The sequence below is a fragment of the Osmerus eperlanus genome, chromosome 26 (genome assembly GCF_963692335.1).
Source record: "Osmerus eperlanus chromosome 26, fOsmEpe2.1, whole genome shotgun sequence".
In the NCBI taxonomy this organism is placed as follows: domain Eukaryota; kingdom Metazoa; phylum Chordata; class Actinopteri; order Osmeriformes; family Osmeridae; genus Osmerus; species Osmerus eperlanus.
This window is the reverse complement of record NC_085043.1, coordinates 3,380,428-3,405,896: the sequence shown is the minus strand read 5'-3', so window position 1 is coordinate 3,405,896 and position 25,469 is coordinate 3,380,428. Positions and strand designations below refer to the sequence as shown.

The 25,469-nt window shown below is 41.4% G+C and overlaps 1 protein-coding gene across 1 annotated transcript in view; it reads right to left on the bottom strand.

The window, feature by feature from the left end:
* The window catches only part of thop1 (thimet oligopeptidase 1), a 91,472-nt gene that overhangs the window by 12,427 nt on the left and 53,576 nt on the right, over positions 1-25,469 (bottom strand). Inside the window, exon 10 of the mRNA XM_062452669.1 lies at positions 5,533-5,734. Within this exon, the coding sequence (XP_062308653.1) occupies positions 5,533-5,734 (202 nt within the window). The remainder of the gene's footprint in view (positions 1-5,532; positions 5,735-25,469) is intronic.

The window sequence follows — 25,469 nt, the reverse complement described above, 5'->3', positions numbered from 1 at the left end:
CTTCACACAAGCTCCGACCCCATCAGGAGCCACTTTTCCGTGACTTCTTTCACTGTAATTCCATGTTACACTCTGGAACCCCCAGGTAAATGGCACAGTGCTCATCAGGAAACAGTTGGTCTTATTGCGGTACTGCGTCACAGGACCATCGCTGATTACATGGAGTGACTCAAACGGTGAGCCATGCTGGAGGTCCTCAATGACCGGCTGTAAGTGAGCCCACACAGCACGTTCATCGTGCCTCAGAGACTTTGATATGGTTGCAAAGCTCTGAGTGGCCGTTTTGGTGTATGCTACAACTGTATGGAGGGTAACCTGGCTCCTACTTCCACCAAAGTGAAAAGCTTGTATCTCAGTATTAAGTTTACAAGCATAGTTTTCAGAGAAATCTATATGTAACGCTAAGTCGTTCTCCTGCAAATTTCCCTTCAACTCTTATTTTCCGTGCTTGGTGCATCCAGTTAAACTGGTGGGATGCTATCGACTCCAAGGAATGTTGGAAGGCCTCTGCAAGTTGTCCCAGTGTTCCACTCACCCCTTTCTTCACCCAGTTTTTGTACACCTTGTCACATCTTCTCGCTGCCACTGCTCCCACCTTGCCAATTCAGAGGTATCATGTGTGTTGAGCTGCACCTCATCAAAACAGCAGTTTGTGCACAGCCTCTTCATACACTGCTGATCTTCAGCATTGCACGTGATCTCAGACAGAAGATGGGAAAGGCTCTTGGTTGCGATCAGGCCTTTACGTACCAAACACTCTATGAGAAGATGCATGTTCTCATGCTGATAACACGCACAAGTATTCCTGTCTGTGGGTCTGGCCTCTGTGATATGCTTGGGCCTGTACCTCACAAACTGACGGTATGACATCTGATGCACCAAGGTGCATTCCTGGCTGAATTTGGTGTGGAGCTCCAATAATGTGTTGGTCAGAACACGCCGCTGCATTTTATTTTTCCGCCCTACTGTATCCTTTTTTCCCGCCAAGAGCCTACTGTTTTCATCTCTGGTTAGAAAATGAATAACTTGTTTTGTTTTTTTCTGTAGCAACCTTTTTCTTTGCTCGTCTGGTGGTGGATTGACGGGCAGATTCCTTACTTTTGCCCCAGCGATGCTTTTGGACCCTCATTTTGCTTTTCACTTTTCTTATGCCATCCAGCTCTGATTTAAGCGTCATGTTCTCTTTTTCCAGCTCCTTGACTTTGGCTCTCAATTTGGCTTGACACACTGTTTTCTTCCGCCTATTGCTTGGTGGATGGGCTAAGGGAAGGTTATGGCTGATTGTTGACAGAATAGAAGGACTTGGAATGGGAGATAGAGAAGGAGAACCATGCACAGGAGAACCATGGACAAGTCCTTCAGGTGATGGGGGAGTCATGTCTAAAATAGCTGCCAGATCCTTCTTCTTCTTCCTGTTCTTTGCCTTTGTCTGCCTCCATTCTTCACGACGCTTTTCTTTTTTTTGTTTTGGGAGGCAACTTATATTTCTTGGTGGAATTTCTCCCTTAGCTTTCTTTTCTTGATATCTGTTGATAAAGCAGAGACAGTTGTTGCACAGTTTCTACACAAAGTGTACATTTTAAAGAAAGCCTCAACTCCCTTTCCCTATTATCAGCTTATTTACTTTCTTCTTCTCTCCCTAAGGATCTCCTCACGCCTGGCTTCATCCTGGTTTAACCTTTCCCGGTACTGCTTAGTCCTTTCTTTGCTCATTCTTTGCTCATGCTATAAAAATCGACAAAAAGACCTTTAATGTGATTGTTAACATTCCACATACAATAAATGAATATGTCACATTGACTCAAATACCTAATATATATAACATTTAAAGAATAACGGATAAAGACCAAACAAGACATCAAACTTATTTATGTCACACCACAGGACAGAGTAGTCACACCACAGGACAGGGCCGTCACACCACAGGACAGGGCCGTCACACCGCAGGACATTTTCATCGTTGTGGCCATTTTGAGTCATTGCTATACAAGACTGACCTTAGCTATTATGCTAACTGAATAATTACACCGTTTTAACCTTAATATGTTTAATTAAAAATATATATTTTTTACAAATTTTGAACTACAGCTGTCACACTACAGGACTCTCAAAAAATGACACATTCATTGTCTGACAGAAACAGTGAAATTTATGAAATTAATCAGAGGTAAACGCTCACCTTTTAACCTTCACTGTACATTCCAACATCTGGGGGGCTTCCTGGTAGGGGGGGTTGACTAAGGATCCCTATAGTTGTCCATGTAACTGCCGTTTCAAAAATCTGATTTTCCATGTCACGCCACAGGACAGCATTTGTGTTACGAAAGTTATTTTGCTGTAAATACTCATTTACTAGTTTTGCGCATATTAAAATAGATAAACAATAATGTAAATATATACAATATAATGCCAAGGCAGTTATTAGCTGCTCCAGATATTTCTGGTTTATTTTGTTCATATGTAAGTTTAATGCTTCACCTATGTTACGGTCACACCGCAGGACATTTTGCGTATTCACCTTAAAATATAATCAAAACATAACAGATATTTCATACAAAATCATAAGTTTAAAACAAAGAACCATAATATGCTTCACTACCATGTGTTGTTTAAGTGGTAAAATGCATCTAAATAAACATTCACACTTAATTACAGAAAAATCATGTGTCATGTCATCTACCCATATACTATACGCTGATATTATGAGTACATCTACTTTCGGAAACAATAGACTGCTAGTCACTAGTCTGGTAGTCACTGAGTCATTAGCATCATGACATTAGCCTCTGTTGGATGACACATACGACAGCGGTCTGTGATACACCCGTTTTAGAATAAATATTCCTCGCAAATAAATGTTCAGTTTTAGGATTTATTATAACATTAGATTGCAAGTAAACAATTAGTTGGTGAAATTATGATTACCTGTAGTTTTAAACCAGTGTAGCTCACTGTAACACTGTATGCGACACACTGATGAAAACAATTCCACCGCTGTTTAGGAAGCCAAATGGCGACAGTACTTTTTCGGCACTCCTTCACTTAAATCAAAAGTCCCAGATTAGTTTTTCAATTGGTGAAACAATCTGACTACCAACCTGAACTTCAATGCCACACCCTTAACTTAACTATGTCAATCTGTTTACGAAGGTCTCCTCTACAGGGCTGTGAAAACAGCTAACATGAGTGCCCCTGTTTTAGAGCTACATTTTGAGCGTTGACAAACTGCCCTTCGCTCTATCTAGCTAGTCAACTTGCCACAAGCATTTCCCTCCCGGCAATAAAAATATGGACAAAGGAGGGAAAATTGTGCCTCATTTTCGCTCATTTATTCGGATCGACCTCATAATCCGTTTTCATATAGTGGAAACTAGGGCTGTTCCCACTCAGTCGACTAGTCGATTGTTTGGTCGATATGCTCTTGGTCGACTAAGATTTTTTTTAGTCAAGCTGCCGGTGTTACCATTTTCCCTTTCGCTAATCTGTGTTTTGTTTTGTTTTTTTGCACAGCACATGAGCACAATTGTAGCTGTTAGCCAAACTCTACCATACTTTGTCTACAATTGGTGTTATTAATCCTTTAGGCAAAATGGCAAAGATATCTGTGGTATGGAAGAATTTTATCAAAGTACTGGGTCACTCAAAACATGTTGAATGCACACTCTGCCAACAACGGTTCATATTCCATAGTTTGACGTCGAATATGATGTAGCCTACCACTTGAAAACCGTAAATTGGCCATCGGATCATTATTTTACAGTGTGTAGCCTATAGGCTAGGCATAGGATTTTTATGTTTCGGGAACTAAAGTTTTAGGTTGTGTCTGCTTATGCTGTGCTACTGTAGGTCTAATCATCTGAATTTTATTTTGAACAACAGCCTAGTTTTCGATTTGAGAGACCGCACGCTTTCAACAATTATGTCGGCTTTGGATGTGCAAAGTTGTTAGACTCTTGTTACTAGTCAAATAGCTATTTCTGTATATGTGTGTATAATCAAAGACATGAAGCAAGATAGCACGTTTATTCCCTAAATTGAAGTTAACAATTTGAATAATCTAGGTTAAAGATATCACATCCAAATCGAATTACATTATCTTCTCCAACAACAAAATCTTTCTCTGTTGCACCGTTCCCCCACTCCTCTTCTACGTAAATTTGCATGCTGCACTTTCAGGCAGTGATCAGCGTGCTCTGATTTGCATGTTAAAGAAACAATATTTTTTATATGTAGTACATTGGTTATTATCTCTTACAATCAGTCATTTTTTATTATATCGGCATTCGGTAACAACAGGACTGGTGACACAAGGCTTATAATTAGTGGCCTAATAGCAAATTGGATAGCAGCTGAATCTGGAATGTCCAGCAGCTACATTGAGTCAGATCGGGAAAATGTTTGTACATTTATGTTTATCTAGTTGTCAATCTCCCTTCGTACTTAAGTATTTCTTTCAGATTATCTCTTAAAACAGTGAGGTAAAACATCACACAAAATGGTTTGATGAAAAACATTGTGACATTTATAGCAAAAAAATAAAATAATCTAATTTAGATTAGTCGATTTTTAAGTGTTTAGTCGAGTCTTGGTCGACCCAAAAAAATCGTACTTCGGGACAGCCCTCGTGGAAATGTATATCTACGAATGTGTGGTCTCAAATATACATAAAGAAAAATATATATCCTGGGGCATTCAAACAATCCCCTCAGTGAAGGTTGGCTGGCAAGTGACAGCAGGAGGTGCACAAAGGGCACACTTATTAGTGGTATCTATCTTGCTTCCAGCTTTTGTGTTGACAACCCAGTCATTTGGAGAAGATAAACATTTAAAACCATGCAGGGCTACAGTAGGCCCAGGATCAATGACCAGGATTAAGAGAGGCTGATATAGAGGGAGTATAAGAGAAGCTGTGCCCTTCATTCCAATCCAATCAGAAATTTCAGTAACAAAACTGACCCATCGGCAACTGACGGCAATTTCTGGCAATTTCCCCAGAAATTTTACCCTCTCTACATCTTCAACATGCCATTTGATTAGAACTTGGGAAATGAAAGACAGAACGCCAATCTGTCTAACTAGAAGAACTAGCAACCAGTATCAGTCTGAAACATGGGAATAAAATTAAGGTAACACTTGGCTGCACCAAGCAATGAAGCAATGGATCACTCACTCTGGCACTATGAACGTGTGAGTGATCCAACGGTGAATGTGTGTATACCGTGTGTCGTAAACTGCTCATCCAAACAACTTTACATGCAACATTGCATTGCCTGTCCTTCGGTTAAGAACAAAACATCAAATACAAAATGTCCAGTTCTCAAAGTATTCAAGCCACACATGCATGCGCATAATTCCTGCCTTGGTAGTTAGATTGCTTATAACACAGTACTTATGTGATTACAGTAAGAAAAACACTAACTTAAAGAGCGAACGTAAAGAGATACCTATTATTTTCATTAGCCTTGGAAAGTGAAAATACTTATTCCAATCACGTTACACCAAGTTGTCTTGTGTGTGCATTTGGTTCCTGACCTGAGCGCACAGCTGGTGCATGACATGGCCAAACTCATGGAAGTAGGTCTCCACCTCGTCGTGCTGCAGCAATGAGGTGGCGTCAGTTGTGGGCTTGCTGAAGTTGGCCACCATAGCTGCAACAGACATTTGCCGGGTACCATCGGGCAGCAGACAGCCAGGTTGCAGGCCAAAGCAGGCAGCATGGCCATACTTACCCTCTCTTTAATGGAAACATAAAAATAATGCAAGGATGGTTAGTTTATGACTTAAAAGCTTAAGAAGGCTAAATAGATAGCACTAAATCTGTTTATACAGTTTTATATTTCAATCTTTTTTCACCAGCTAAGAAAGTGTCTCCATTTAACAACTGTGTACCTTTGGTCAAAACTTTAAGGCTTAAATTCACACTAAGGTTAAAACCATCAACCACAAACATTTCCTACACATGAATCGTGTGCTAGAAATGGTTAATTGCATTGCAAATGTTTTTTATGTCCTTTCACTTTTAACCCTTGTGTTATCTTCGGGTCATTCTGACCCATCAGTCGTTGTGACCCACCGTCTTTACCGCATACAAAAACAAAGTGAAGCATTTTCTTTTAACCGTTGGGCTGTCTCAGACCCCCCACATTGCTATGGTTAAAAGAAAATAATTTGTATTTGTTTTTGTATTGGGTAAAATTGGGTAAACACAATGATGGTTGGTTATGAACCTTTGGGTCATGTGACCCGAAGGCAGCACAAGGGTTAAGGCAGCCACATGCATGTGCATGGCTCAGGTCCTAAGGACGTTCAGACGGCAAATATATAACGGTTTCTAGGCGGAGGTGGCTAAGGAGGTGGAGCGGGGCATCCTCTAACCGCAGGGTTGGTGGTTTGATGCGCGGCTCCTCCTGTCCATGTGTTGTAATCAGTGAAACACTGAACCCCATGATGCTCCTAATGGGCAGGGCAGCACCTCTTTTGGCAGCTCCGCTGCCTTTGGTATGTGTGTGTGTGTGTGAATGAGAGGGAAAAAATTGCCTTGAGTATCTTTAAGATAGAAAACGCGCCACAGAGGTGCAGTCCGTTTACAATTGTGACACGCTGTGGTGAAATGGGGCCGTTGTCGGCCAAGGTCATTTCACAGTTTTTTTACAGATTGTGAAGGTGCAGATTGTAAGCTTTCAAATTTTGTGTCATAAATTGAAAACTGAAAATAGTTGAAGATACGCGTATCTGAATGTTGGTAAACCTGGAATGCTCTAGCAGAGAAATCCCCCTTGAAAGATTCTAGACCTTTTCACACCTTCACAGTGTGTGATTGTTTTTGTGAAGAGAAAAATAAATGTATCTTCGCACTTGATCAAAATCCAGGATCCTGCTTTCTTGACTTATCATGTGTATGTTTTATCACCCAGTATATCTTTTTTTTCATTCTCAAAATCACACCGGGAAAAGCTAGTTTAAACTATTTTTTCCCCCTGCCTTTCAAGGCTGCGATTCACTTTTCTATCAGCAGATGTTGCAAGGGGTCACTTTCACAAGTATGTAATTACAGACAGACAGATAACCTAAATACGATTATATGTATAGCCTATGCAAAATTATGAAATGTTATTGAATTTCATGAATTGTATTTGCTTCACTACATAGCCATTTGTGTGTAAGCGCAATTCTTATGTCATGACATTAGCTGTAACAATAATTGTAATGGTAACTAGAGAGGGTACAATTTCTGGGGAAATTGTAGGGTGTGCTTGCTTGCGTCGGTTGCACAGGGGTCTGTATATTTTATATAAAAATGCATAGGGCCTACTTATTATTTATAAAGATTACATAGATTTAAAAGCATTTTTTTTTTGCTGCTCATTTACAACTCAAAATACGAGTGAAGTGTAGAATGAAATATGATGTCTTCTCATTTCCCCTGCAAGAGGCAGCCTCATAGCTGAATCAAAACGGATACATTTGGCAGACCGGTGTAAAAATGGACCTAATCTCTATGACTTAAACGTCCTTTTAAGTTTTCCCTTCTCGTGATATTTTCAGGCATTTAGCCTACTCATATTGCATTCATTCATTAATAAAGAACCCCCTTTGAAGATTATTCTACGACGTTACCGGCAGTAGAAGACAGAATCGCGATTCAAACAGTACCATCTGCTAACTGAAAATATGCCCCCAAAAACGTAAATAAGCTTGACATTTATTTAGTGGAAAATCGCTCATTCATAAAAAGCTCACTGGTAGCGATCATTGTCAGTAACAACGCAAAATGCGATATAGCCCTGTGTGGAGAATCTGCCCCGGTAAATTCTACTACTACAGTACAGTACTAGACTACTGCTGTGTTCGTCTTGGTAGCGATTGCGTTGGTTGAATTCGATTTAACGTTCCGTTGTACGGTTTAGGCTGAAATTAATTATTTTCATGAACAGATTGACAAAGTTTAGGCTGTGGCAATGAAGTTCAGGTTAGTAGTCAGATAGTTTCACCTATTGAAAGACTTGATTTAAGTAAGGGGAGTGCCGAACATGTTCTGTCGCCGTTTGACTTCCTAAACAGCTGTGTAGATGTTTTTGTAGTGTGTCCCGCGTAGGCTACAGCGTTGCAGTGAGCAACACTGGTTTGAAACCACAGATAATGATAATTTCACCAACAAATCGTTTACTTGTAATGCAGGGTTTTTCCTGGGTCAAAATGGGTCTTCGGTGCTCCAAAAAAAATAAAAAAAATATGTATATATATTCTTTTTTCTCTTCTTTTTTTCTAATCAATGTATTTATTCACAGGTGTTTTGCATCTCCCCCCCCCCTCCCAGGTTATTAACAGGTTAATGTAATAGTCTAATAGCTAATGTAATATTGCACATATTTTCGTCCTATTTCCCCTAAAGCAATAAAGTTAGGCTACTTAAAGACACCTTACACTCATAAAGTATGTTCTAAATGGCATAAATGCTACCAATTAATAATTGACGTATAACTTATTGTAAATGGTCAGTAGCCTGGCCTATCGATTAAGGTAGGCCACTCTGAAGAATGTACACTGCCTGCTTCATTTGATCTTGATAGGCTAAGCATTCTGTAGCAAATAATAACATTAAACCCACTATTTCTTAATTAAAACTACTTCAGCATAATAATCCACCTAAAATACAAACGTCAGCGAAGGCAGCAATCGCTATCGAACCACAGACGTGCAATTTAGCTAGCAGTGGAAGAATACAAACAAGGAAAATCACCAGTTAACTTAATTTAAATTTGCAAGAACTATAGACTTATACAATAACAGGCTTAAATGAACTGACAACATAAGTTATACGACTTACAGTTCTCAAGGACGCACACACGCAATCTCAACTGCGGTGTGAAGCGCGTGTCCGTGCAATTCTCCGACATGCACTCTGATAGACGGCCTAAAATGTTGTACAGCCTGATTTCTGATAACGTGGCGGTAGAAATTTAGCCATACAGGACACACTGCACTATATATTATCATTCCAGGTTAAGAATACCAATGGAGGCTGCGTTTGAAATCGTAAATCAAACTTTTGTCAGCATTTTGGAGTGGAAATTTCATTTGCATTTGTACAGGTGTACTCGTGCACGTCGGGCTGGCCCTCGCAGCGGAACGACAGTTTAGTGGCCACTCTGTCCATTCGCGCACCTCACAGTTGCGTATTGATCAGACAAGAAGACACGCTTATCAACTCGATTACTATTGATCAAAACAGAACGAGGGTTTGGCTGTAGCCTACTTGAAACATACTAATGAGAACATATTCGCTGACATGCATTGCACGCGTGATGAACACTGGTTTTTTCTTTTCTACATCACTGACTTTTTTTTGCCTTTGGCGCTCGGGATTTGTCATTGGCGCACTGGAAAACGGCTTTCGCGCGCCAAAATGTTCTCTATGAAGGAAAAACCATGTAATGTCATAATAAATCCTACAACGAAAATGTATTTGTGAGGAATGTTTATTTTAATGATTGAAAACAGATGCATCATAGACCACTGTAGTATGTGTTGCCCGGGTAACAGAGGCTAATGTCATGCTAATGCCTCAGTGAAATAGTAGACTACCGTTTCCGAAAGTAGATGTGGGCCTACTTCCTTAATAATATCAGCTAATATTGTACATTACATTTTACAATTGTGTTTCACATCACAAAGTAAAATGAGTAAATAGTAATCACCCTGGCCTCTTTGCTTGTGGCGTTTCTGCAGCTGCCTTGCAGTAAAGCTATAGTTAGCCTAGCTATCCCCCAAATTAACAGATGCAAAACGAATGTTCTGCTACAGGTAGTAAAGCGTGTTTTCGTGACGTTAGTGACGTCAGTGACTGTGGCTAGCAAATTAGCCACCGTTAGCTTCACTTTTCGCCACAAAAACTTAACTTGAGCCTAAACCATGCAACGGAACGTAAATCCCAATAGAAGCAACTCAATCGCTACCAAGAAGAAACTTTTGACACCTAGGTTGTCTATGTAGGCCAAATATTGACTGAGTTTTAGGGGGGCAAAAAGAATAATAATAATATATATGCAGGGCTCCAGACTAACTTGTTGCCTTGGTTGCACTGGTGCGCCTAACTTTTGTATTTAGGTGCACCAGTACAAAATTTAGGTGCACCCAAATTTTTCCTTGCGTCGCCACAATTTCAAGGTCACCTTTTTATCACGCTCCATATACATTCATATATATTATGTAAATTATCTTAAACAAGAATAAGGTGTAGGTAAATATATTTTTTATTTGAAGCACAATCATACTGTATATATATATAAAAAAAAATATTTTAAGTGCTTCACTGAGCTACCAAACTAAAACATTTTAAGCAAAATAAAACATTTCAAAATAGAAAGTGCTACTGTTTAAAAGTGCTTCCCTGAACTGAGACCTAACATTTCATGGCTCAAAGTCTTATAGCGGGTCCCACCTTGCTGTCGCATGCCCTTCAGATGGCCAACACCTGTAATTTGGCCTTCTTGCCCTATGGTCTTGGCTAAATCATCTTGCCACACTCTCCCTAGCATCAAAATCCTAGCTCCATGGGTTAGCTCCATGGCCCAGCTTCGTAACTCAGGGGTCCGCAATTCATTTTTACAAGGGGCCACATGAGAAACCTGAAATGTGTTGGAGGGCCTCATCAATTTGCTCACTATTCATTTTCTCCCATTGTAAAAAGCAGTAAAGTATATATTTTGATTAGCTCCTACTGGTTATCAGAAGAATAAGGATATTCTGTAAATATTTATATAAATATTTTAGATTTTGGTGTAGGTCAAATAGGAAAGATTATAGAAGTAATAAACAGTATAAACAACAACAACAGTGTTTCATTTTATTTGTAACCAGTTAATCTTCACAAACACTGAAAAGTTGTTTTGCAGTATGTTAAAGACGTGGAATTGATCAACTTTATACAAAAAGCAATTTTTCAGTTAATTTTGTTCTGTGAGAGAAATCCACTGGGCTTGAACAAGTGCATCGAAATCTGTCTGAATGTCTGAGGTGGATATGCGAAGGACAGCTGACAGGTAATGATCAGGGTCTGCAGTTCAACTAGCAAACCATCAGCCCGCGCCCACTGAATCAGTCAAGTTCTTATTATGTCCGCGTTAGTTTTTTTTCTTCACAGCTTTCACTTTGACCTCAGTAAACAGATACTTAGAAGTCCATGTCTTGTTAAAAGTTAATCAGTGGCAAAGTTTTTCATTTTCGAGGGCTAACCAACAGCTAACTCTCCTGTCGGTGAGGTTATATGTATATGTAAATATGTAAATCGTCTGATCACTGTAGTCTTTCAGGACTACATATTTACTACCGCTCAACACATTTATTTATTTTAAATTTTTGATTTACCTCACACGGGCCGGATTGAGACAGCCTGTGGCCGGTTATGGCCCGCGGGCCATACAATGCCCAGGTCTGCTAAACTGACTCTCTGGTGCTCAGGTCGTAATTTCAATCACACAGCACGGAGCTACAGGAATATCTAGACCACAGCCAATCAGAGGCAAAGACCCGCCCCATCTCTGTCTCTGATTGGTTTAGACCACGATATGATCCAACCATGAGTGTCAGTTCCGTCTTAGGATAACAAACGCTTCGTTTGTGGAGAGACAGCGGATGCGAGGAGGTTAGGTGCACCGGTGCGACCTAGGAAAACATTTAGTCGCACCCGTACACATTTTGGTCGCATAGTGCGACCAATTTGGTCGCACTCTAGAGCCCTGATATGTGAGAGAACACAGGTTGTGCTCTCGCCGAAGTCTTGAGCACACCCTGTTTTTCAAACTAAGAAAAATTCATCCTGTGCACAACGCAATCTTTAGCTCATAAAAAAGAACGAGTCGTGCTAAGCTACCAAAAAAAAGTTAGTCGCTGAAATTCCAGTCGATTGTCGATGCGTCTATGTTTTATGCAGAACTAGTTTCTTCAGAGCGTAATAGGATTTTGGTGGCACGGGTCGACACGTGATCGTTCTACACCAATAAGGTAGCTGCTTTTTGTCAACATGGATGGATATGGTTGTCAAATAGAGGATGGGACCTTGCACGTTACAGTGTTTCCTCTGTTTATTTTGCCGTGGCGGCCCACCACGACTACATTTCTGCCGCCATGGTATCAGAAATAGGGCTGTACAAAATGTAAGGACGTCTATGTGATTGTTAGAGTGCATGTCTGAGAATAGCACGGATACGCGCTTCACACCGCAGATGAGTGTGCGTCTTTGAGAAGTCGTATAGATAACTTGTCAGTTAATTTAAAGGTCACATGACATGAAAACTTCACTTTAGGAGGTTATTTAACATTAATGAGTTCCCCTAGCCTGCCTTTGGTCCCCCAGTGGCTAGAATTTTCGATAGGTGTAAACCAAGCCCTGGGTGTTCTTCTCCGCCTTTGAGAAAATGAAGGCTCAATTGCTCTGTTTGAAAATCTCCTCCTTGTGACGTCACAAGGAGGAAGGTTACCTCCCCTCTCTCTGCTTTGCCCGCCCAAATAATCTGGCCCGCCCATGAGAAGCTGAGCTACGACCGTGCAAGGGCGAGTGCGATATCGTTTTTTCCTGGAGAGACATCATGGCGAGCAATCGAACGAAGCATAATAGTTGCTCAGTGCTTGGATGTACAAATGAAAAAATAAAGTATTTTTTTAGTTCCTTCATCCAAGCCTCTGCACAACCAGTATCTTAATTTTATATTCGCTGGAAATGCGCCGACACAACTTACAAGTTTTGCATGTCTGCGCCAAACATTTCAGCGACAACTGTTTCCACAACTCGGGACAATACAAAGCTGGACTTGCTGAAATTAAATTCTGGATCAGTACTAACTCTCCTTGGTCCAGCTACAAACCTTGGACAAGTAGTTAACTAACGCTATATAATTTTGTTGCTTTACTGTATATGGTTACCTAGCTTGCTACCCTTAGAATGTGGCTGTAACATTAGCTCTGCAGCTAACAGCTGAGTTACTGTCGCTAATGTAAAGGTAGATAGCATCAAGTATGTGTGAATACACATGCCGTAACGCGAGTGTTGTACACTTCTTTGTTATTTGGATAACCGTTCTGCTTTTGGTGTTATGGCGCGCGCGATATCCGCCTTTCCCCTCATTGAAATGACTATGAGTGTGCACCTCTGCAAACCAGGGTGATCAGATGAGAATGGGCAAATTCGAGGCATCTTACAGCAAAGGGGCTACGATACATCCATTGTAAACATTAACGCATGGTGCCGCCCCTCTCCTCCTCATTAGCATTTAAAGCTATAGACACAGAAACAGCGCGTCTTGAGGAAAGCTCATTGTGGGACTGCTCGTAGTGGCTGTAATTATGCACCAAGGCTTAATTTCAGGAAAGAGACTTCAGATACAGTATTAGGGGACCACTAAGGCCTATATAAAAGCATCCAAAAACAGCATGTCATGTGACCTTTAAGCCTGTTATTGTATTAGTCTATAGTTCTTGCTAATTTAAATTAAGTTAACTGGTGATCTTCGTTGTTTGTATTATTCCCCTGCTAGCTAAATTGCACATGTTGTTATTTGCTACAGAATGCTTAGCCTATCAAGCTCAAATGAAGCAGACAGAGTACATGCTTTCGAGTACCTTAGGCTATAGGCTACTGACCAACATCAATTATTAATACGTCAATTAATAATTGTCAGCATTTATGCCATTTAGAACATACTTTATGAGTGGAAGGTCTCTAAATAGCCTAACCTTATTGCTTTAGGGGAAATAGTACGAAAATATGTGAAATATTACATTAGTTATTAAACTATTACATAAACTTGGGGGGGGGGGGGGGGGGGACAGACATGTCGTTGTTGTAACATTCAATTCATTCATTCATTTTTCCACAAATGAAAACACTGATCAACCATAAAAACAATCGTTGTGAAAAATATGAAATATAAAACTGTACAAAACAGAATAAGGAATAACAGATTAAGGACACAGACCTCTGTCAGTGTCAGGACAGTTATCTTCCACTTCCTCAGTTTCTTTTGTGTTGGCACAATTACAACAACGACATAAGTCTGTGCAACACAGTCCTGCAGAAAAACATGAACATCTGCCTGTCTCTCAGGCACTTTTGCAGCCACAGTGTATCACATGCAAAACACTGTCAGGGGCCGAATTTCTGTTACGTGCAAGGTCCCATCCTCTATTTGCCAAACATATCCATCCATGTTGACAAAAAGCAGCTACCTTATTGGTGTAGAACGATCACGTGTCGAACTGTGTCACCAAAATCCTATTACGCTCTGAAGAAACTAGTTCTGCATAAAACATAGACGCAACGATAATTGACTGAAATTTCAGCGAAACATTTTTTTTGGTAGCTTAGCACGACTCGTTCTTTTTTATGAGCTAAAGATTGTGTAGATGCCAGACTGTGGAGCGGGAATCATTTTCTAAAAGACTTTTCGTGGTTACTTTGCGGCCTATCAGCAGTCTTCTCTGCTTGAGACTGGGGGGGCGTGTCGCCTGAAGGAGCTGAAGCTCCGCCCCTCGCTGCCTACCTACGACTCAGATAATGGAAGCTACGTCAAGCCGAACAAAACCGTATAGAATTTGAATTTATTTGTTCAATGAGTGAAACATACAGATGCATATAAATGAAATGTTCCCCTGAGCTGTAACAGTAAAAATGGACACCAGAGACAGCAGACAGTGAGCTCTCCAACTAGGCTACTTCTAACACATTAGCTACCATTTCACCAAGATACCATCATTCTACACCGAGTAGCCTAGTATCAATTTAGCGGTTTGCACTAACTCAAAGCAGAGATACCTCTGGAAAAGTTATCTAGTTTAATTATAACAAGCACACAGAACAGAGTGATGAACTGCTGGCGGCGGTGGATTGTCCAGGTGTGACTGGAAGAGGAACGGCCGGGAGGGCGATGCTCAGTACGGCTCCGCGCTGCAAGAGAAGCTGTGTGTCCGCGAACCCCGTCTGTCTCTGGTCCATGTTAAAACTATCCGCCGTGAAATGGTCACTGCATTTAGTCATTTAGCAGACTCTCTTATCCACTGCAGAGGCGGCTGTTGGAGTTTATCCGAAGCTTTCCATCAGCGTGGCTCTTCACAAAATCAATCCACCTATTTTTCCTTTCCTCATCAATAGGGAAATTAAATAGTGTTGCAGCACAGCTGAAGTTTTTGTTTTGCATCCAGGGAAGATGCAGTTGCGGGTGGAGGGAGACATCCTGAAGCTAGCTAGCTAGCTGATGTAGGCTACAATAACAGTACAGCAGTCAGTGATCTGACGTAGATGGGTCGAAATGACGTAGATGGGTAACTTTTGGGCTCCGCCCATTAAAACCTGATCTGAAAACGGAAGAGAAACTGTTCTATGGTCCAACTACACATTTCGGTGCAACAAAGTTTTAGCGCTTTGCACATGCTTTCAGGAACTCATTTCACACGTATATAATGTACTGAGAAGCAAATCATGGAATTGACTTCACAGGATCTTTAAGGGTATTTGACTCATGACCAAATCTGCCAATTCACTTGGTGATTAGGAGGGTGGATGGGATATTGCACTTTGTACAGACAAAGACTGCCTTCATACGAAACATTACATAACAGGCTGATCGACTTCTATGGGAACTGCACTAGAAAGATATGCCTAGCCTACTGAATGGAGTTGGGAAATAGGGGTAGTTTGCTTCTTTTATGACATAAGGTTAACCATCTTATCAGGTCCTTCTAGTTGTTGTAGATAGGCCGCCAGCTTAGATTTATCAAATGCAAATTTTGTTTGCACACAATGTGCTGTTCATGCATAACAGTGCGTTCACACTGCAACGACGCGAATCACTTGCCATTGCTCACCTTCCCACAGTTCACCACGCTCGGGGGCGTTTCTAACAGATTAATGTAGAATGTAGTTCTCTAAAGTCACTGTTGTAGTTGTCATGGCCAAGTGTGCAGACTTGGGTTTACGTACTCGCAACATCGATCAAAATACAACTTGTATACAAACTACAAAACTGTTTAATAGACATACACGTTGACATGTGTAAAAAACGTTTTATTATATTACTCAAAGTCTCTGCTAATCTGTCGATACGATACAGTAGGGAGTTCCAGCCGGGCTAGCTAGCTAGTTACCACAGAACGAAGTTACGTAATGTGACTAAACTGAATTTGAAAGTACAAGCACCAACAACTTCGGCAACCTTGCGCCATGCATCGTTTAAAAAAAATTAACATCTGTACGAATACAGCTATGTATCGTACAGGACTGAGTAAGCAGCCACACAAACAATTAGTTTCTCCTCCACCTTGAAACCTCGAAAGCTAGAAATGTTTACCATGGTTGCTATGTTACGAGAAACAAGAAAACACTCCGATTGGCCATCGCTAGCAAAAATCGCTCCTCGTTTACATAAAGTTGAGAAAATCTCAGCTTGGTCGCGTCGCGTCGCTACCCACAATGCACCACGCAAGCGATTCGCCTGGCTCCATAGAAAATGAATGGAAAACATGTTGTCGCTCGCATCGCGTCGCTGCAGTGTGAACGCACTGTAATCCGGGATCCACACTGGGAGCTGGAGTCCTAATGTTACAGTAATAAGTAAAATGACAAATATCAGAAGAAATTTGAGAATTTCCATACAAGTTAAAATTGCCTCATATTTACAATAAGGATACTTGGACCGTGCCCTGACAATAAAATGATAAACAATAATTGTTTTGTCAGGATAACTAGATCTATCAGACCATTGAATGTTTATGAAGTCCCTGTGTGTTTATACTTTTGACTTGGGACAACAACGTGATCATTGTCAGCCAACAATAGAATGTTCATAATGTCAGATATCGCATGTATAAACCAACTGCAGTCTAACAACTGTAAGCTTCGGTAAACAAGAACAAATTATTAGTATTTTGTGATCCTAAACATGTCGTTTATTATATTGAGTGACTTCTTCAACACTTTAACTTTTGTAATATGCAAGGAAAAGAAAACAAAAAAACACCCCAAAAAACCTTGGAATATGGAATGCAGACGACAGACCCTTTTCACAAGAAGGTGTCACAATTTTCCATAGTTTGCCGCCTAGCATTCTGCCCACAAGGACTGCTTCAGCATTCATTGAACACACAACAAAAAGACTCAAGAAGGTACAATTTCTGGGGGAAATGGTGAGGTTGTGCTTGCATCTGCTGCAGCAGTTTTATTTCACCTCAAAAACCTTTTTAAAACTGATATCAAACATCGTTCAAACAACGTTGTCACTGGCAGTATCTTAGCTAGATTGTGATTCAAACAGTACCATCTGCCAAGTGAAAATATGCCCCAAAAAACATAAGAAGCTTGAAATGTATTACCAATAAAAAGTGCGTTGCATGGTTTAGTACTTAAACGCTTAGAGGTTAATTGAGATACACTATATTGCCAAAAGTATTCACTCGTCTGCCTTCACCCGCATATGAACGTGAGTGACATCTCATTCTTAAACCATAGGATTTAATATGATGTCGGCCCACTCTTTGCAGCTATAACAGCTTCAACTCTTCTAGGAAGGCTTTCCACAAGGTTTAGGAGTGTGTTTATGGGAAGGCTGGGTTACGAGAAGGACTGGCTCGCAGTCTCCGCTGTAATTCATCCCAAAGGTGTTCTATCGGGTTGAGGTCAGGACTCTGTGCAGGCCAGTCAGGTTCTTCCACACAGTTTAGCTAGGCTAGCTACTTAAAACGGAAAGACAGCTGCAGAAACGAAGCAGGCAAAGGCCAGGGTGATAACATGTAGCTAGCTATGTTTCCAGGCTGTGATATCAACACCCTGTATTTTTGTGTACCCTCCAACTGGTTAGCTCCAGCAATTCCCACACAGCGGTAGTCTAGTAATTAGCTAGCTCAGTTGTACAACTTACCGGGGGTAAAGTCTGAAACTAGGAGCAAAACGGAGCACAGCTGGCTTCTCCAGGCAGGGCTGTAGACTGTGACCAAATGGCAGTTTGCTTCCAGTAAATTTGTTAGAGAAGCCAGTTTTCCAGAAATACATTTCAAGCTCAGGCTGCATACTTTTTGGGGCATATTTTCAGTTTGCAGGTGGTACTAGAATTGCAATTCCAGCGAACATACTGCCAGTGACAACATTGTTAGAATCAGCTTGTTTCAAAGGATGTTCTTTATTAATGAAATGCAATATGAGTAAATGTTAAAAAATATCACTAGAAGGAAAAAACTTGAGGGGAAGTCATAGGCCGAATCTTAATATTCTGTCTTACCCCTACCCCTTATTTTTGCGCGTTCACATTAGAGTAAGTGGCGTCCCAATACTCTTTTTGATCGAGGGGTAGGGCTTAGACGAAGGGGTATACACCCCTTAAAACCAAGTGTTTTCGGGAGCTTACTTGAAACCTAGGGGTATGTGAATCCTGCTCAACCTGCAACAATGGCGGACAGATCATCCAGAGTCCCATAAATGTAATATTTTCGGCTTAAAATCATTGATTAAAAAATTATGAGTCTTGTTTTGTGGTCTACACAGTCCTGTACATATGTATTTGCAACCATGTTCTTAATTGAAATGTTTAAAAAAATGGCTACTTTGCTACGCTAATGTTACATTGCTGATTTGCACAACAGTCCCGCATTTCTCTGATTAGCCTTGAATGGACTCCATGCATGTCTACAGTTTTAACTAAACTCCATTAGCAGCGAATTTCGTTTGATATCAGTAAATAACACTACTTGCTTTGGAGACATCGATATACGTAACCGTAACCAAGTGGTGTGTCATTTCATAGGGCTATGTAGCACTTACCCCTCAGTTTCGAGGGCTAAGGGCTAGGGATAAACTAAGGGCTAGGGGTAAGGGTAAAGGCCGAATTGTACTACTCCGACTCCGTTACGGACAGACGGACGGAGTCGGACGGATTAGTTGAATTTATAGTACTCCGAAGGCTGTGGGTGCTGAAAACAATTCACTGCCAGAAGAGTAGGCTAGGTGGCGCTGCACTGCGATGCTAGCTAGGTTATCAAAAAGTCTGAGCGAATACAAATTAGCCGTTTCATCAATAAAATAAGCACATTTTCAGCAACTACACTGCCCATTTCTCGTCACATTTTAATTCAGATGGTGATTTACATGCAGGGCTTGTCATAAAATATTTTGCTCACCAGCCACTGTGGCTAGTGGTTTTCCAAAGGTTCTAGCCACTCAGCAATTTCATTAACCACAATTTTGTTGTTGGGAAATTAAGTTTTATTTGATAAAGATGATTACGGTTTGCTACAATTTACTTGAAGAACTAGTTTTACATTCCTTTCAAATGTAAATGACCATTGTAAACACCCAAATCAAGACTACATAAAATACAGTCACCAAATCTTCAGCTCTTATAAGTGTGTAAAGCTCCTTAACATATGCAACTGATTAAGACAAAGACAAAAAGAGTAGCTCATTGCATAACTGTAGCGAACCAGCCGTCTTCGTCCGTTTCGTCGCAATGCTTTGACATGGCCAACGAAAATTTTGTGGTGCTTTATTGTTTCCACTTTGAAATTGCTTGTCCCAACTACAAGAGATCCTCTTAACCTTTTCACTCCCGTAGAGCTACGTCCTACAATCAGTGCAATACATTATTTTACACATACACTATACCAAATTTATAAAGAGGTCTGTTCTAAAGAGGTCCAAAATAGGTCATGCCATTTCACCTCTAGGTGGCGCTGCAATAAGCAAAAATTTTGCACCAATTATCTTCAGATCAAGCCTCACAAACGTTTTCACATGGTTTTTGATTTTAAAAACAGTTTTTCTGGTAAAGCTGATCAAAGTCGGCGATGAAGCCGCCAAAACAGGAATTGAGATCATATTTTAGGAAATATTTGCTGAATTGACATCAAACGTGGTACAGGCGCTCAGGACCCTGTTCCAAAGAGGTTCACAAAAGGTTGTGTCATCTAACCGCTAGGGGGCAATCCCGTGTCTGACACATGTTAAATTGTGATACCAGCTAAATTGATGCGGCCCCATTTTGAATGAAGGAATAAAACATTTTTGGTGAAATATTCACCAAAAACGTTTTATTCATTCATTCAAAATTTGGCGCAGATTATCTTCAGACCACAATCACCTTGACGTCAAAATAGGACTGCATTTTGAATGATTATCAGAATCAGAATGGGTTTTATTCGCCATGAAAGTTTGCACAGACAAGGAATTTGCTTTTAGCCTGGCTCTGCCCTCCGACGTACTTCCGCTCAATTTTGATTTTGCTTCTGTACTAGGTCTGGCCATTCGGTACGTAAGTCTGATTTTTCAGGTTGATTTTCAACCGGCCAATCAGCGAACAGAGGGAGTGGCTGAGAATGATGACATTGATGTTGTGCGCTAGTTTGTGTTGTAGTTCCGTAATGGCGGCGGAGAAAGATGCGAGCGAAGCCATTCGGTCCGTTGTGGCAAAGCTGCCGAATATCCATAAGCTAAACCCAGAGCAAGAACAAGTTTTGCTGAGTTTTGTTGGTGGCCATGATGTTGTGGCCCTCCTCCCCACGGGGTTCGGGAACATTTTGATTTTGCAGCTACGACAGCTAGCTCTGTTACAGTAGTGGTGAAGGAATTGGCGAACGCTAGCGATTGGTTATGGCAGATCAGAGTGGCTCTGGGCAGATCCAATAGTTTTAAACTTCAACAGAGTACCTGCCTACAACGAAGTCAACGCTTGTCAATGGAGCGAGGCCAGACTCTCTGTACAAATGAAATGTACGAGAGTCTGGTAAGGACCAGGCTAATTTGCTTTGGCAGGAAGGTGCAAACATTAAACATATAGGAATCTAAAATTTAAATATGAGGACTAACTATACTAAGGGTACATAACTAGCAATACTAAGTGGAATTAGATTAAAATAAACTATACAATAAAATATAAAATAAAATATAAGTTGCAGTAATTTACAATATAAAAATACAAAAAATACAAATATTACAAAAAATACAAATGGTACAAGATTGCATTGTGCAGTGCAAAAAGCAGTGTGTTTTAAGGGCATTGAGTCATGAAGTCAGTGTGAGCCCTTGGCCTTGTTGAAGAGGCCAACAGCGGAAGGGAAGAAACTGCTTTGTGGCGTGTGGTATTAGTCCTGATGGACCGCAGCCTTTTGCTGGAGGGGAGTGACTGAAACAGGGAGTGACCAGGGTGGGAGGAGTTGGCCACAATCTTCCTCGCTCACCTCAGGGTCCTCGAGGTGTGCAGGTTCTCAAGGGCAGGCAGATTGCAACCAATCACCTTCTCAGCAGTGCGGATGATATGCTGCAGCCTGCTCTTGTCCTTGGCAGTGGCAGCAGCGTACCAGATGGTGATGGAGGAGGTGAGGATGGACTCAATGATGGCTGTGTAGAAGTGCACCATCATTGTCTTTGGCAGGTTGAATTTCTTCAGCTGCCTTAGGAAGTACATCCTCTGTTGTGCTTTCTTGGTGAGGGAGCTGATGTTCAGTTCCCACTTGAGGTCCTGGGAGAGGATAGTGCCCAGGAAGCGGAAGGACTCCACAGTGTTGACATCGGAGTCACACAGGGTGATGGGGGTGAGTGGGGCTGTATTCTTCCTGAAGTCCACAACAATCTCCACTGTCTTAAGAGCATTGAGCTCTAAGTTGTTCTGGCTGCACCAGGTCACCAGGTTGGCTGCTTCCCACCTATAATCAGACTCGTCTCCACCAGAGATGATCCCAATGAGGGTGGTGTCGTCCGCAAACTTCAGAAGTTTGACGGACAGATGACTAGAGGTGCAGCTGTTGGTGTACAGGGAGAAGAGCAGAGGAGAAAGGACGCAGCCCTGGGGTGATCCAGTGCTGATGGACCGGGAGTCAGAGACTTGTGTTCCCAGCTTAACGCACTGCTTCCTGTCAGACAGGAAGTCTGTGATCCACCTGCAGATGGAATCAGGCACGTTCAGCTGGGAGAGCTTGTCCTGAAGCAGGGCGGGGATGATGGTATTGAAGGCAGAGCTGAAGTCCACAAACAGGATCCTGGCATAGGATGCTGGGGAGTCCAGGTGCTGTAGGGTGAAGTGGAGGGCCATGTTAACTGCATCGTCCACAGACCTGTTGGCTCTGTAGGCAAACTGCAGGGGGTCCAGTAGAGGGTCTGTGATGGATTTAAGGTGTGCCAGCACCAGGCGCTCGAAAGACTTCATTACCACAGAGGTCAGGGCGACGGGTCTGTAGTCATTATGTCCTGTTGGCCTTGGCTTTTTGGGCACAGGGATGATGGTGGAGGACTTGAGACAGGCTGGCACATGGCATATCTCAAGGGACGTGTTAAAGATGTAGGTAAACACCGGAGACAGCTGGTCAGCGCAGTGCTTGAGAGTGGCTGGAGAGACAGAGTCCGGCCCAGCTGCTTTGCGGGGATTCTGCCTCTTGAAAATTCTGTTAACTTATCAAATATTCACCACATTTGGCACAGATTATCTTCAGACCACAATCACCTTGACATAGGACTGAATTACAGCTGTTTAAACTTGGGCCAAATCTGACAACCGCTTGCCACAGGAAAAACTGCTTATATTTTTACCCAGTAACTGAACTCTGATTTCCACCACTGAGAATAGCTCACTAGGATAAATTGGTGTCCTGGCAACGGCAACGTCAGAGGTTCGAATCCAGCCAAAGCCAACGAGCTTGTCATGCCTCTGATTCTCTGTTTAGTGAGACTGTAAGCCACTGCAAAGGAAGCCAGGTACACCGCAGTCGCTAGCTACCTGTAGTCTAGCTGTATATAGTCAAAGCAATCCTCACACAAACTATCAAAATAATTTGATACCGTTTGTCCGGTACAGCCAAAATCGTCAGCAGAACCGTCAAACAGAAAGTTGTGTCGTATCTAAGCAAATCTTTGATGGATTCACGCCAAACTTGCTGCGTGTACTCGGAACCTTCTTCTGAGGATGTCCTAAGTTTCTTCTGGGGCATCTGACCTGCTTGGCCACCCCATTGCTGCTTGCAGCTATATTTGTGTTTCGTTTTGTGTTCTCTCCCCATCTTTTTGTCTCCTACTTCATCAATCTCATAGAACTGTCCTGATGGGTTCATGCCGGTTCCCTCAGCCAACCACTCACCTGTCCATCCCATACTGACCAATCGCCAACTCCCATCCCTACACATAAAGCCCACTCGCTGTCACCTCCAGACCAAGTCTTGTGTGTGTATTTGACTTGTCGCGTGTTATAGTGTCGAGTGTTGTCAGGGAGAGCTGTCTTGAGTTGCTTTGTCTTGAGCTGTACGTATTTTTGTAATAGTTTCTTTGTACCTTTTTGTGTGTACACTCAAGTGTCGTGTTTTACGTTTCCCCGACAAGGAATAAGTGGATAGGAAAGCTACCCATGGGTCTACTCTCCCATCTCGTAGTTAAAACCCTGTTGAAGAACATTAGGTAAGGAGCGGGTACTTGTGTAGTTGGTATATTGTAAGGCAGGACATTTTACTCTTTTTATTTGGCACCACTCTCCGTTCCCTAGTTTAAAATAGTGCTGTCAAACGATAAAAATATTTAATCGCGATTAATCGCATTAATGTCATAGTTAACTCGTGATTAATCGCAATTAATCGCACATTTTTATCTATTCTAAATGTCCCTTGATTTCTTTTTGTCCAATTCTTTTTTCTCATTTTAATGCTCTCATCAACATGGAAAAGTGGATCAGATTGCCTAGTGCAAAGGTTTTTTTTTTAAGTTGAAAACAACATCGGCAATCGGTTGGCTTTAACGAGGGGGCGGAGAAATCACATCAGCTGTGTGCTTGGCCATCAAGTGGTATTTCAGACTGGACGTGCTGCAATGATAGCTCAGTTCACAATGACAAAACACACAGATCACTTTGGTCTTGTCAATGGAACCATTTGGCAACTTTTTTAAAGTACATTTTCCATTCAGAATCTTATTGGCATCCATTTCAGCGTCTCGCGCTCGCCATCCACTCAAAACGTATCTTTAGCCGGCTCGCAAGCCCAAACAAGTGTGTGCGGTGTGCCGGTTGTTTTGTTTCCGGTCTAGCTAGATCCGCTGTGGTGTTGTAGTTTTTCTAACGTCAGTAGTTGTTCCAACAGCATGTGAAAAAACGACAAGGTTTGTTAGGCCAAAAAGAACGTTAATCTCACGATAAAAAAATTGACGCCGTTAAAATTAGTTTGCGTTAACGCCGTTAACGCATTTAACTGACAGCACTAGTTTAAAATAAACATTATTTACATATACAGTGAGGGGAATTTTTTTGGGATCCCCTGCTGATTGTGTACGTTTGCCACTGACAAAGCAATTATCCTTGGACGTGTGTTTCGGTCATTGTCATGCTGGAATACCCATCCACGACCAATGACCCAAAAACACACGGCCAAGGCAACAAAGGAGTGGCTCAAGAAGAAGCACATTAAGGTCCTGGAGTGGCCTAGCCAGTCTCCATACCTTAATCCCATAGAAAGTCTGTGGAGAGAGCTGAAGGTTCGAGTTGCCAAAGGTCAGCCTCAAAACCTTAATGACTTGGAGAAGATCTGCAAAGAGGTGTGGGACAAAATCCCTTCTGAGATGTGTGCAAACCACAAGAAACGTCTGACCCCTGTGATTGCCAACAAGGGTTAAGTCATGTTTTGCAGAGGGGTCAATTTTCACTCATTAAAATGCAAACCAATTTATAACAATTTCAACATGCGTTTTTCAGTATTTTGTTGTTGTTCTTCTGTCCCTCACTGTTCAAATCAACAATTTTTTTCCCCTCACTGTATATCTCTGGTGTCCGGTATTCCCTACATAGTCCACCATCGTAACGTACGTGCTTGGGTCAGAAGTTGCATTCCCCTTTTCAGCCCTAGACACACCATATCTGGGGTATGGTATGTAACTATGTGAGGCTACCAGAAAGCCTATCACCATTACCTTTTGCACTAAGGGAAATGAGAAGACAACCCTGTTTCATTCTACACTTCACTCTTAGAATTTTCAAGTGTAAATGAGCAGCAACAAATGTATGCTTTTTAATCTATGTAATCTTCAAAAATAGGCAAATTATTTAAAATATACGGAAATATTAGTTGTAAAATGTAAGCAATAAAACAGACCCATCTGCAACGGACGCAAGCACACCTCACAATTTCCCCAGAAATTGTACCCTCTTATTTAGTTAGTTATTTTAACGATTGAAAACCGATGTATTACAACCTGCTGTCATATGTGTCATCCAACACAGGCTAATGCTAACGCATCAGTGAAATAGCAAAAATTGACTACTGTTTCCGATAGTAGATGTACTAATAATATCAACGTATATTGTATTGTACATTACATTTCCAAATGTAATTTTTTTATCACAATGTTAAATGAGAAAATAGTTATCACCCTGGCCTTTGCCTGTGGCATTTCTGCAGCTGTCTTGCTGTTTTAGGTAGCTAGCCCAGCTAAACTAATGTTCTACTATAGGTAATGGGTTTGTGAG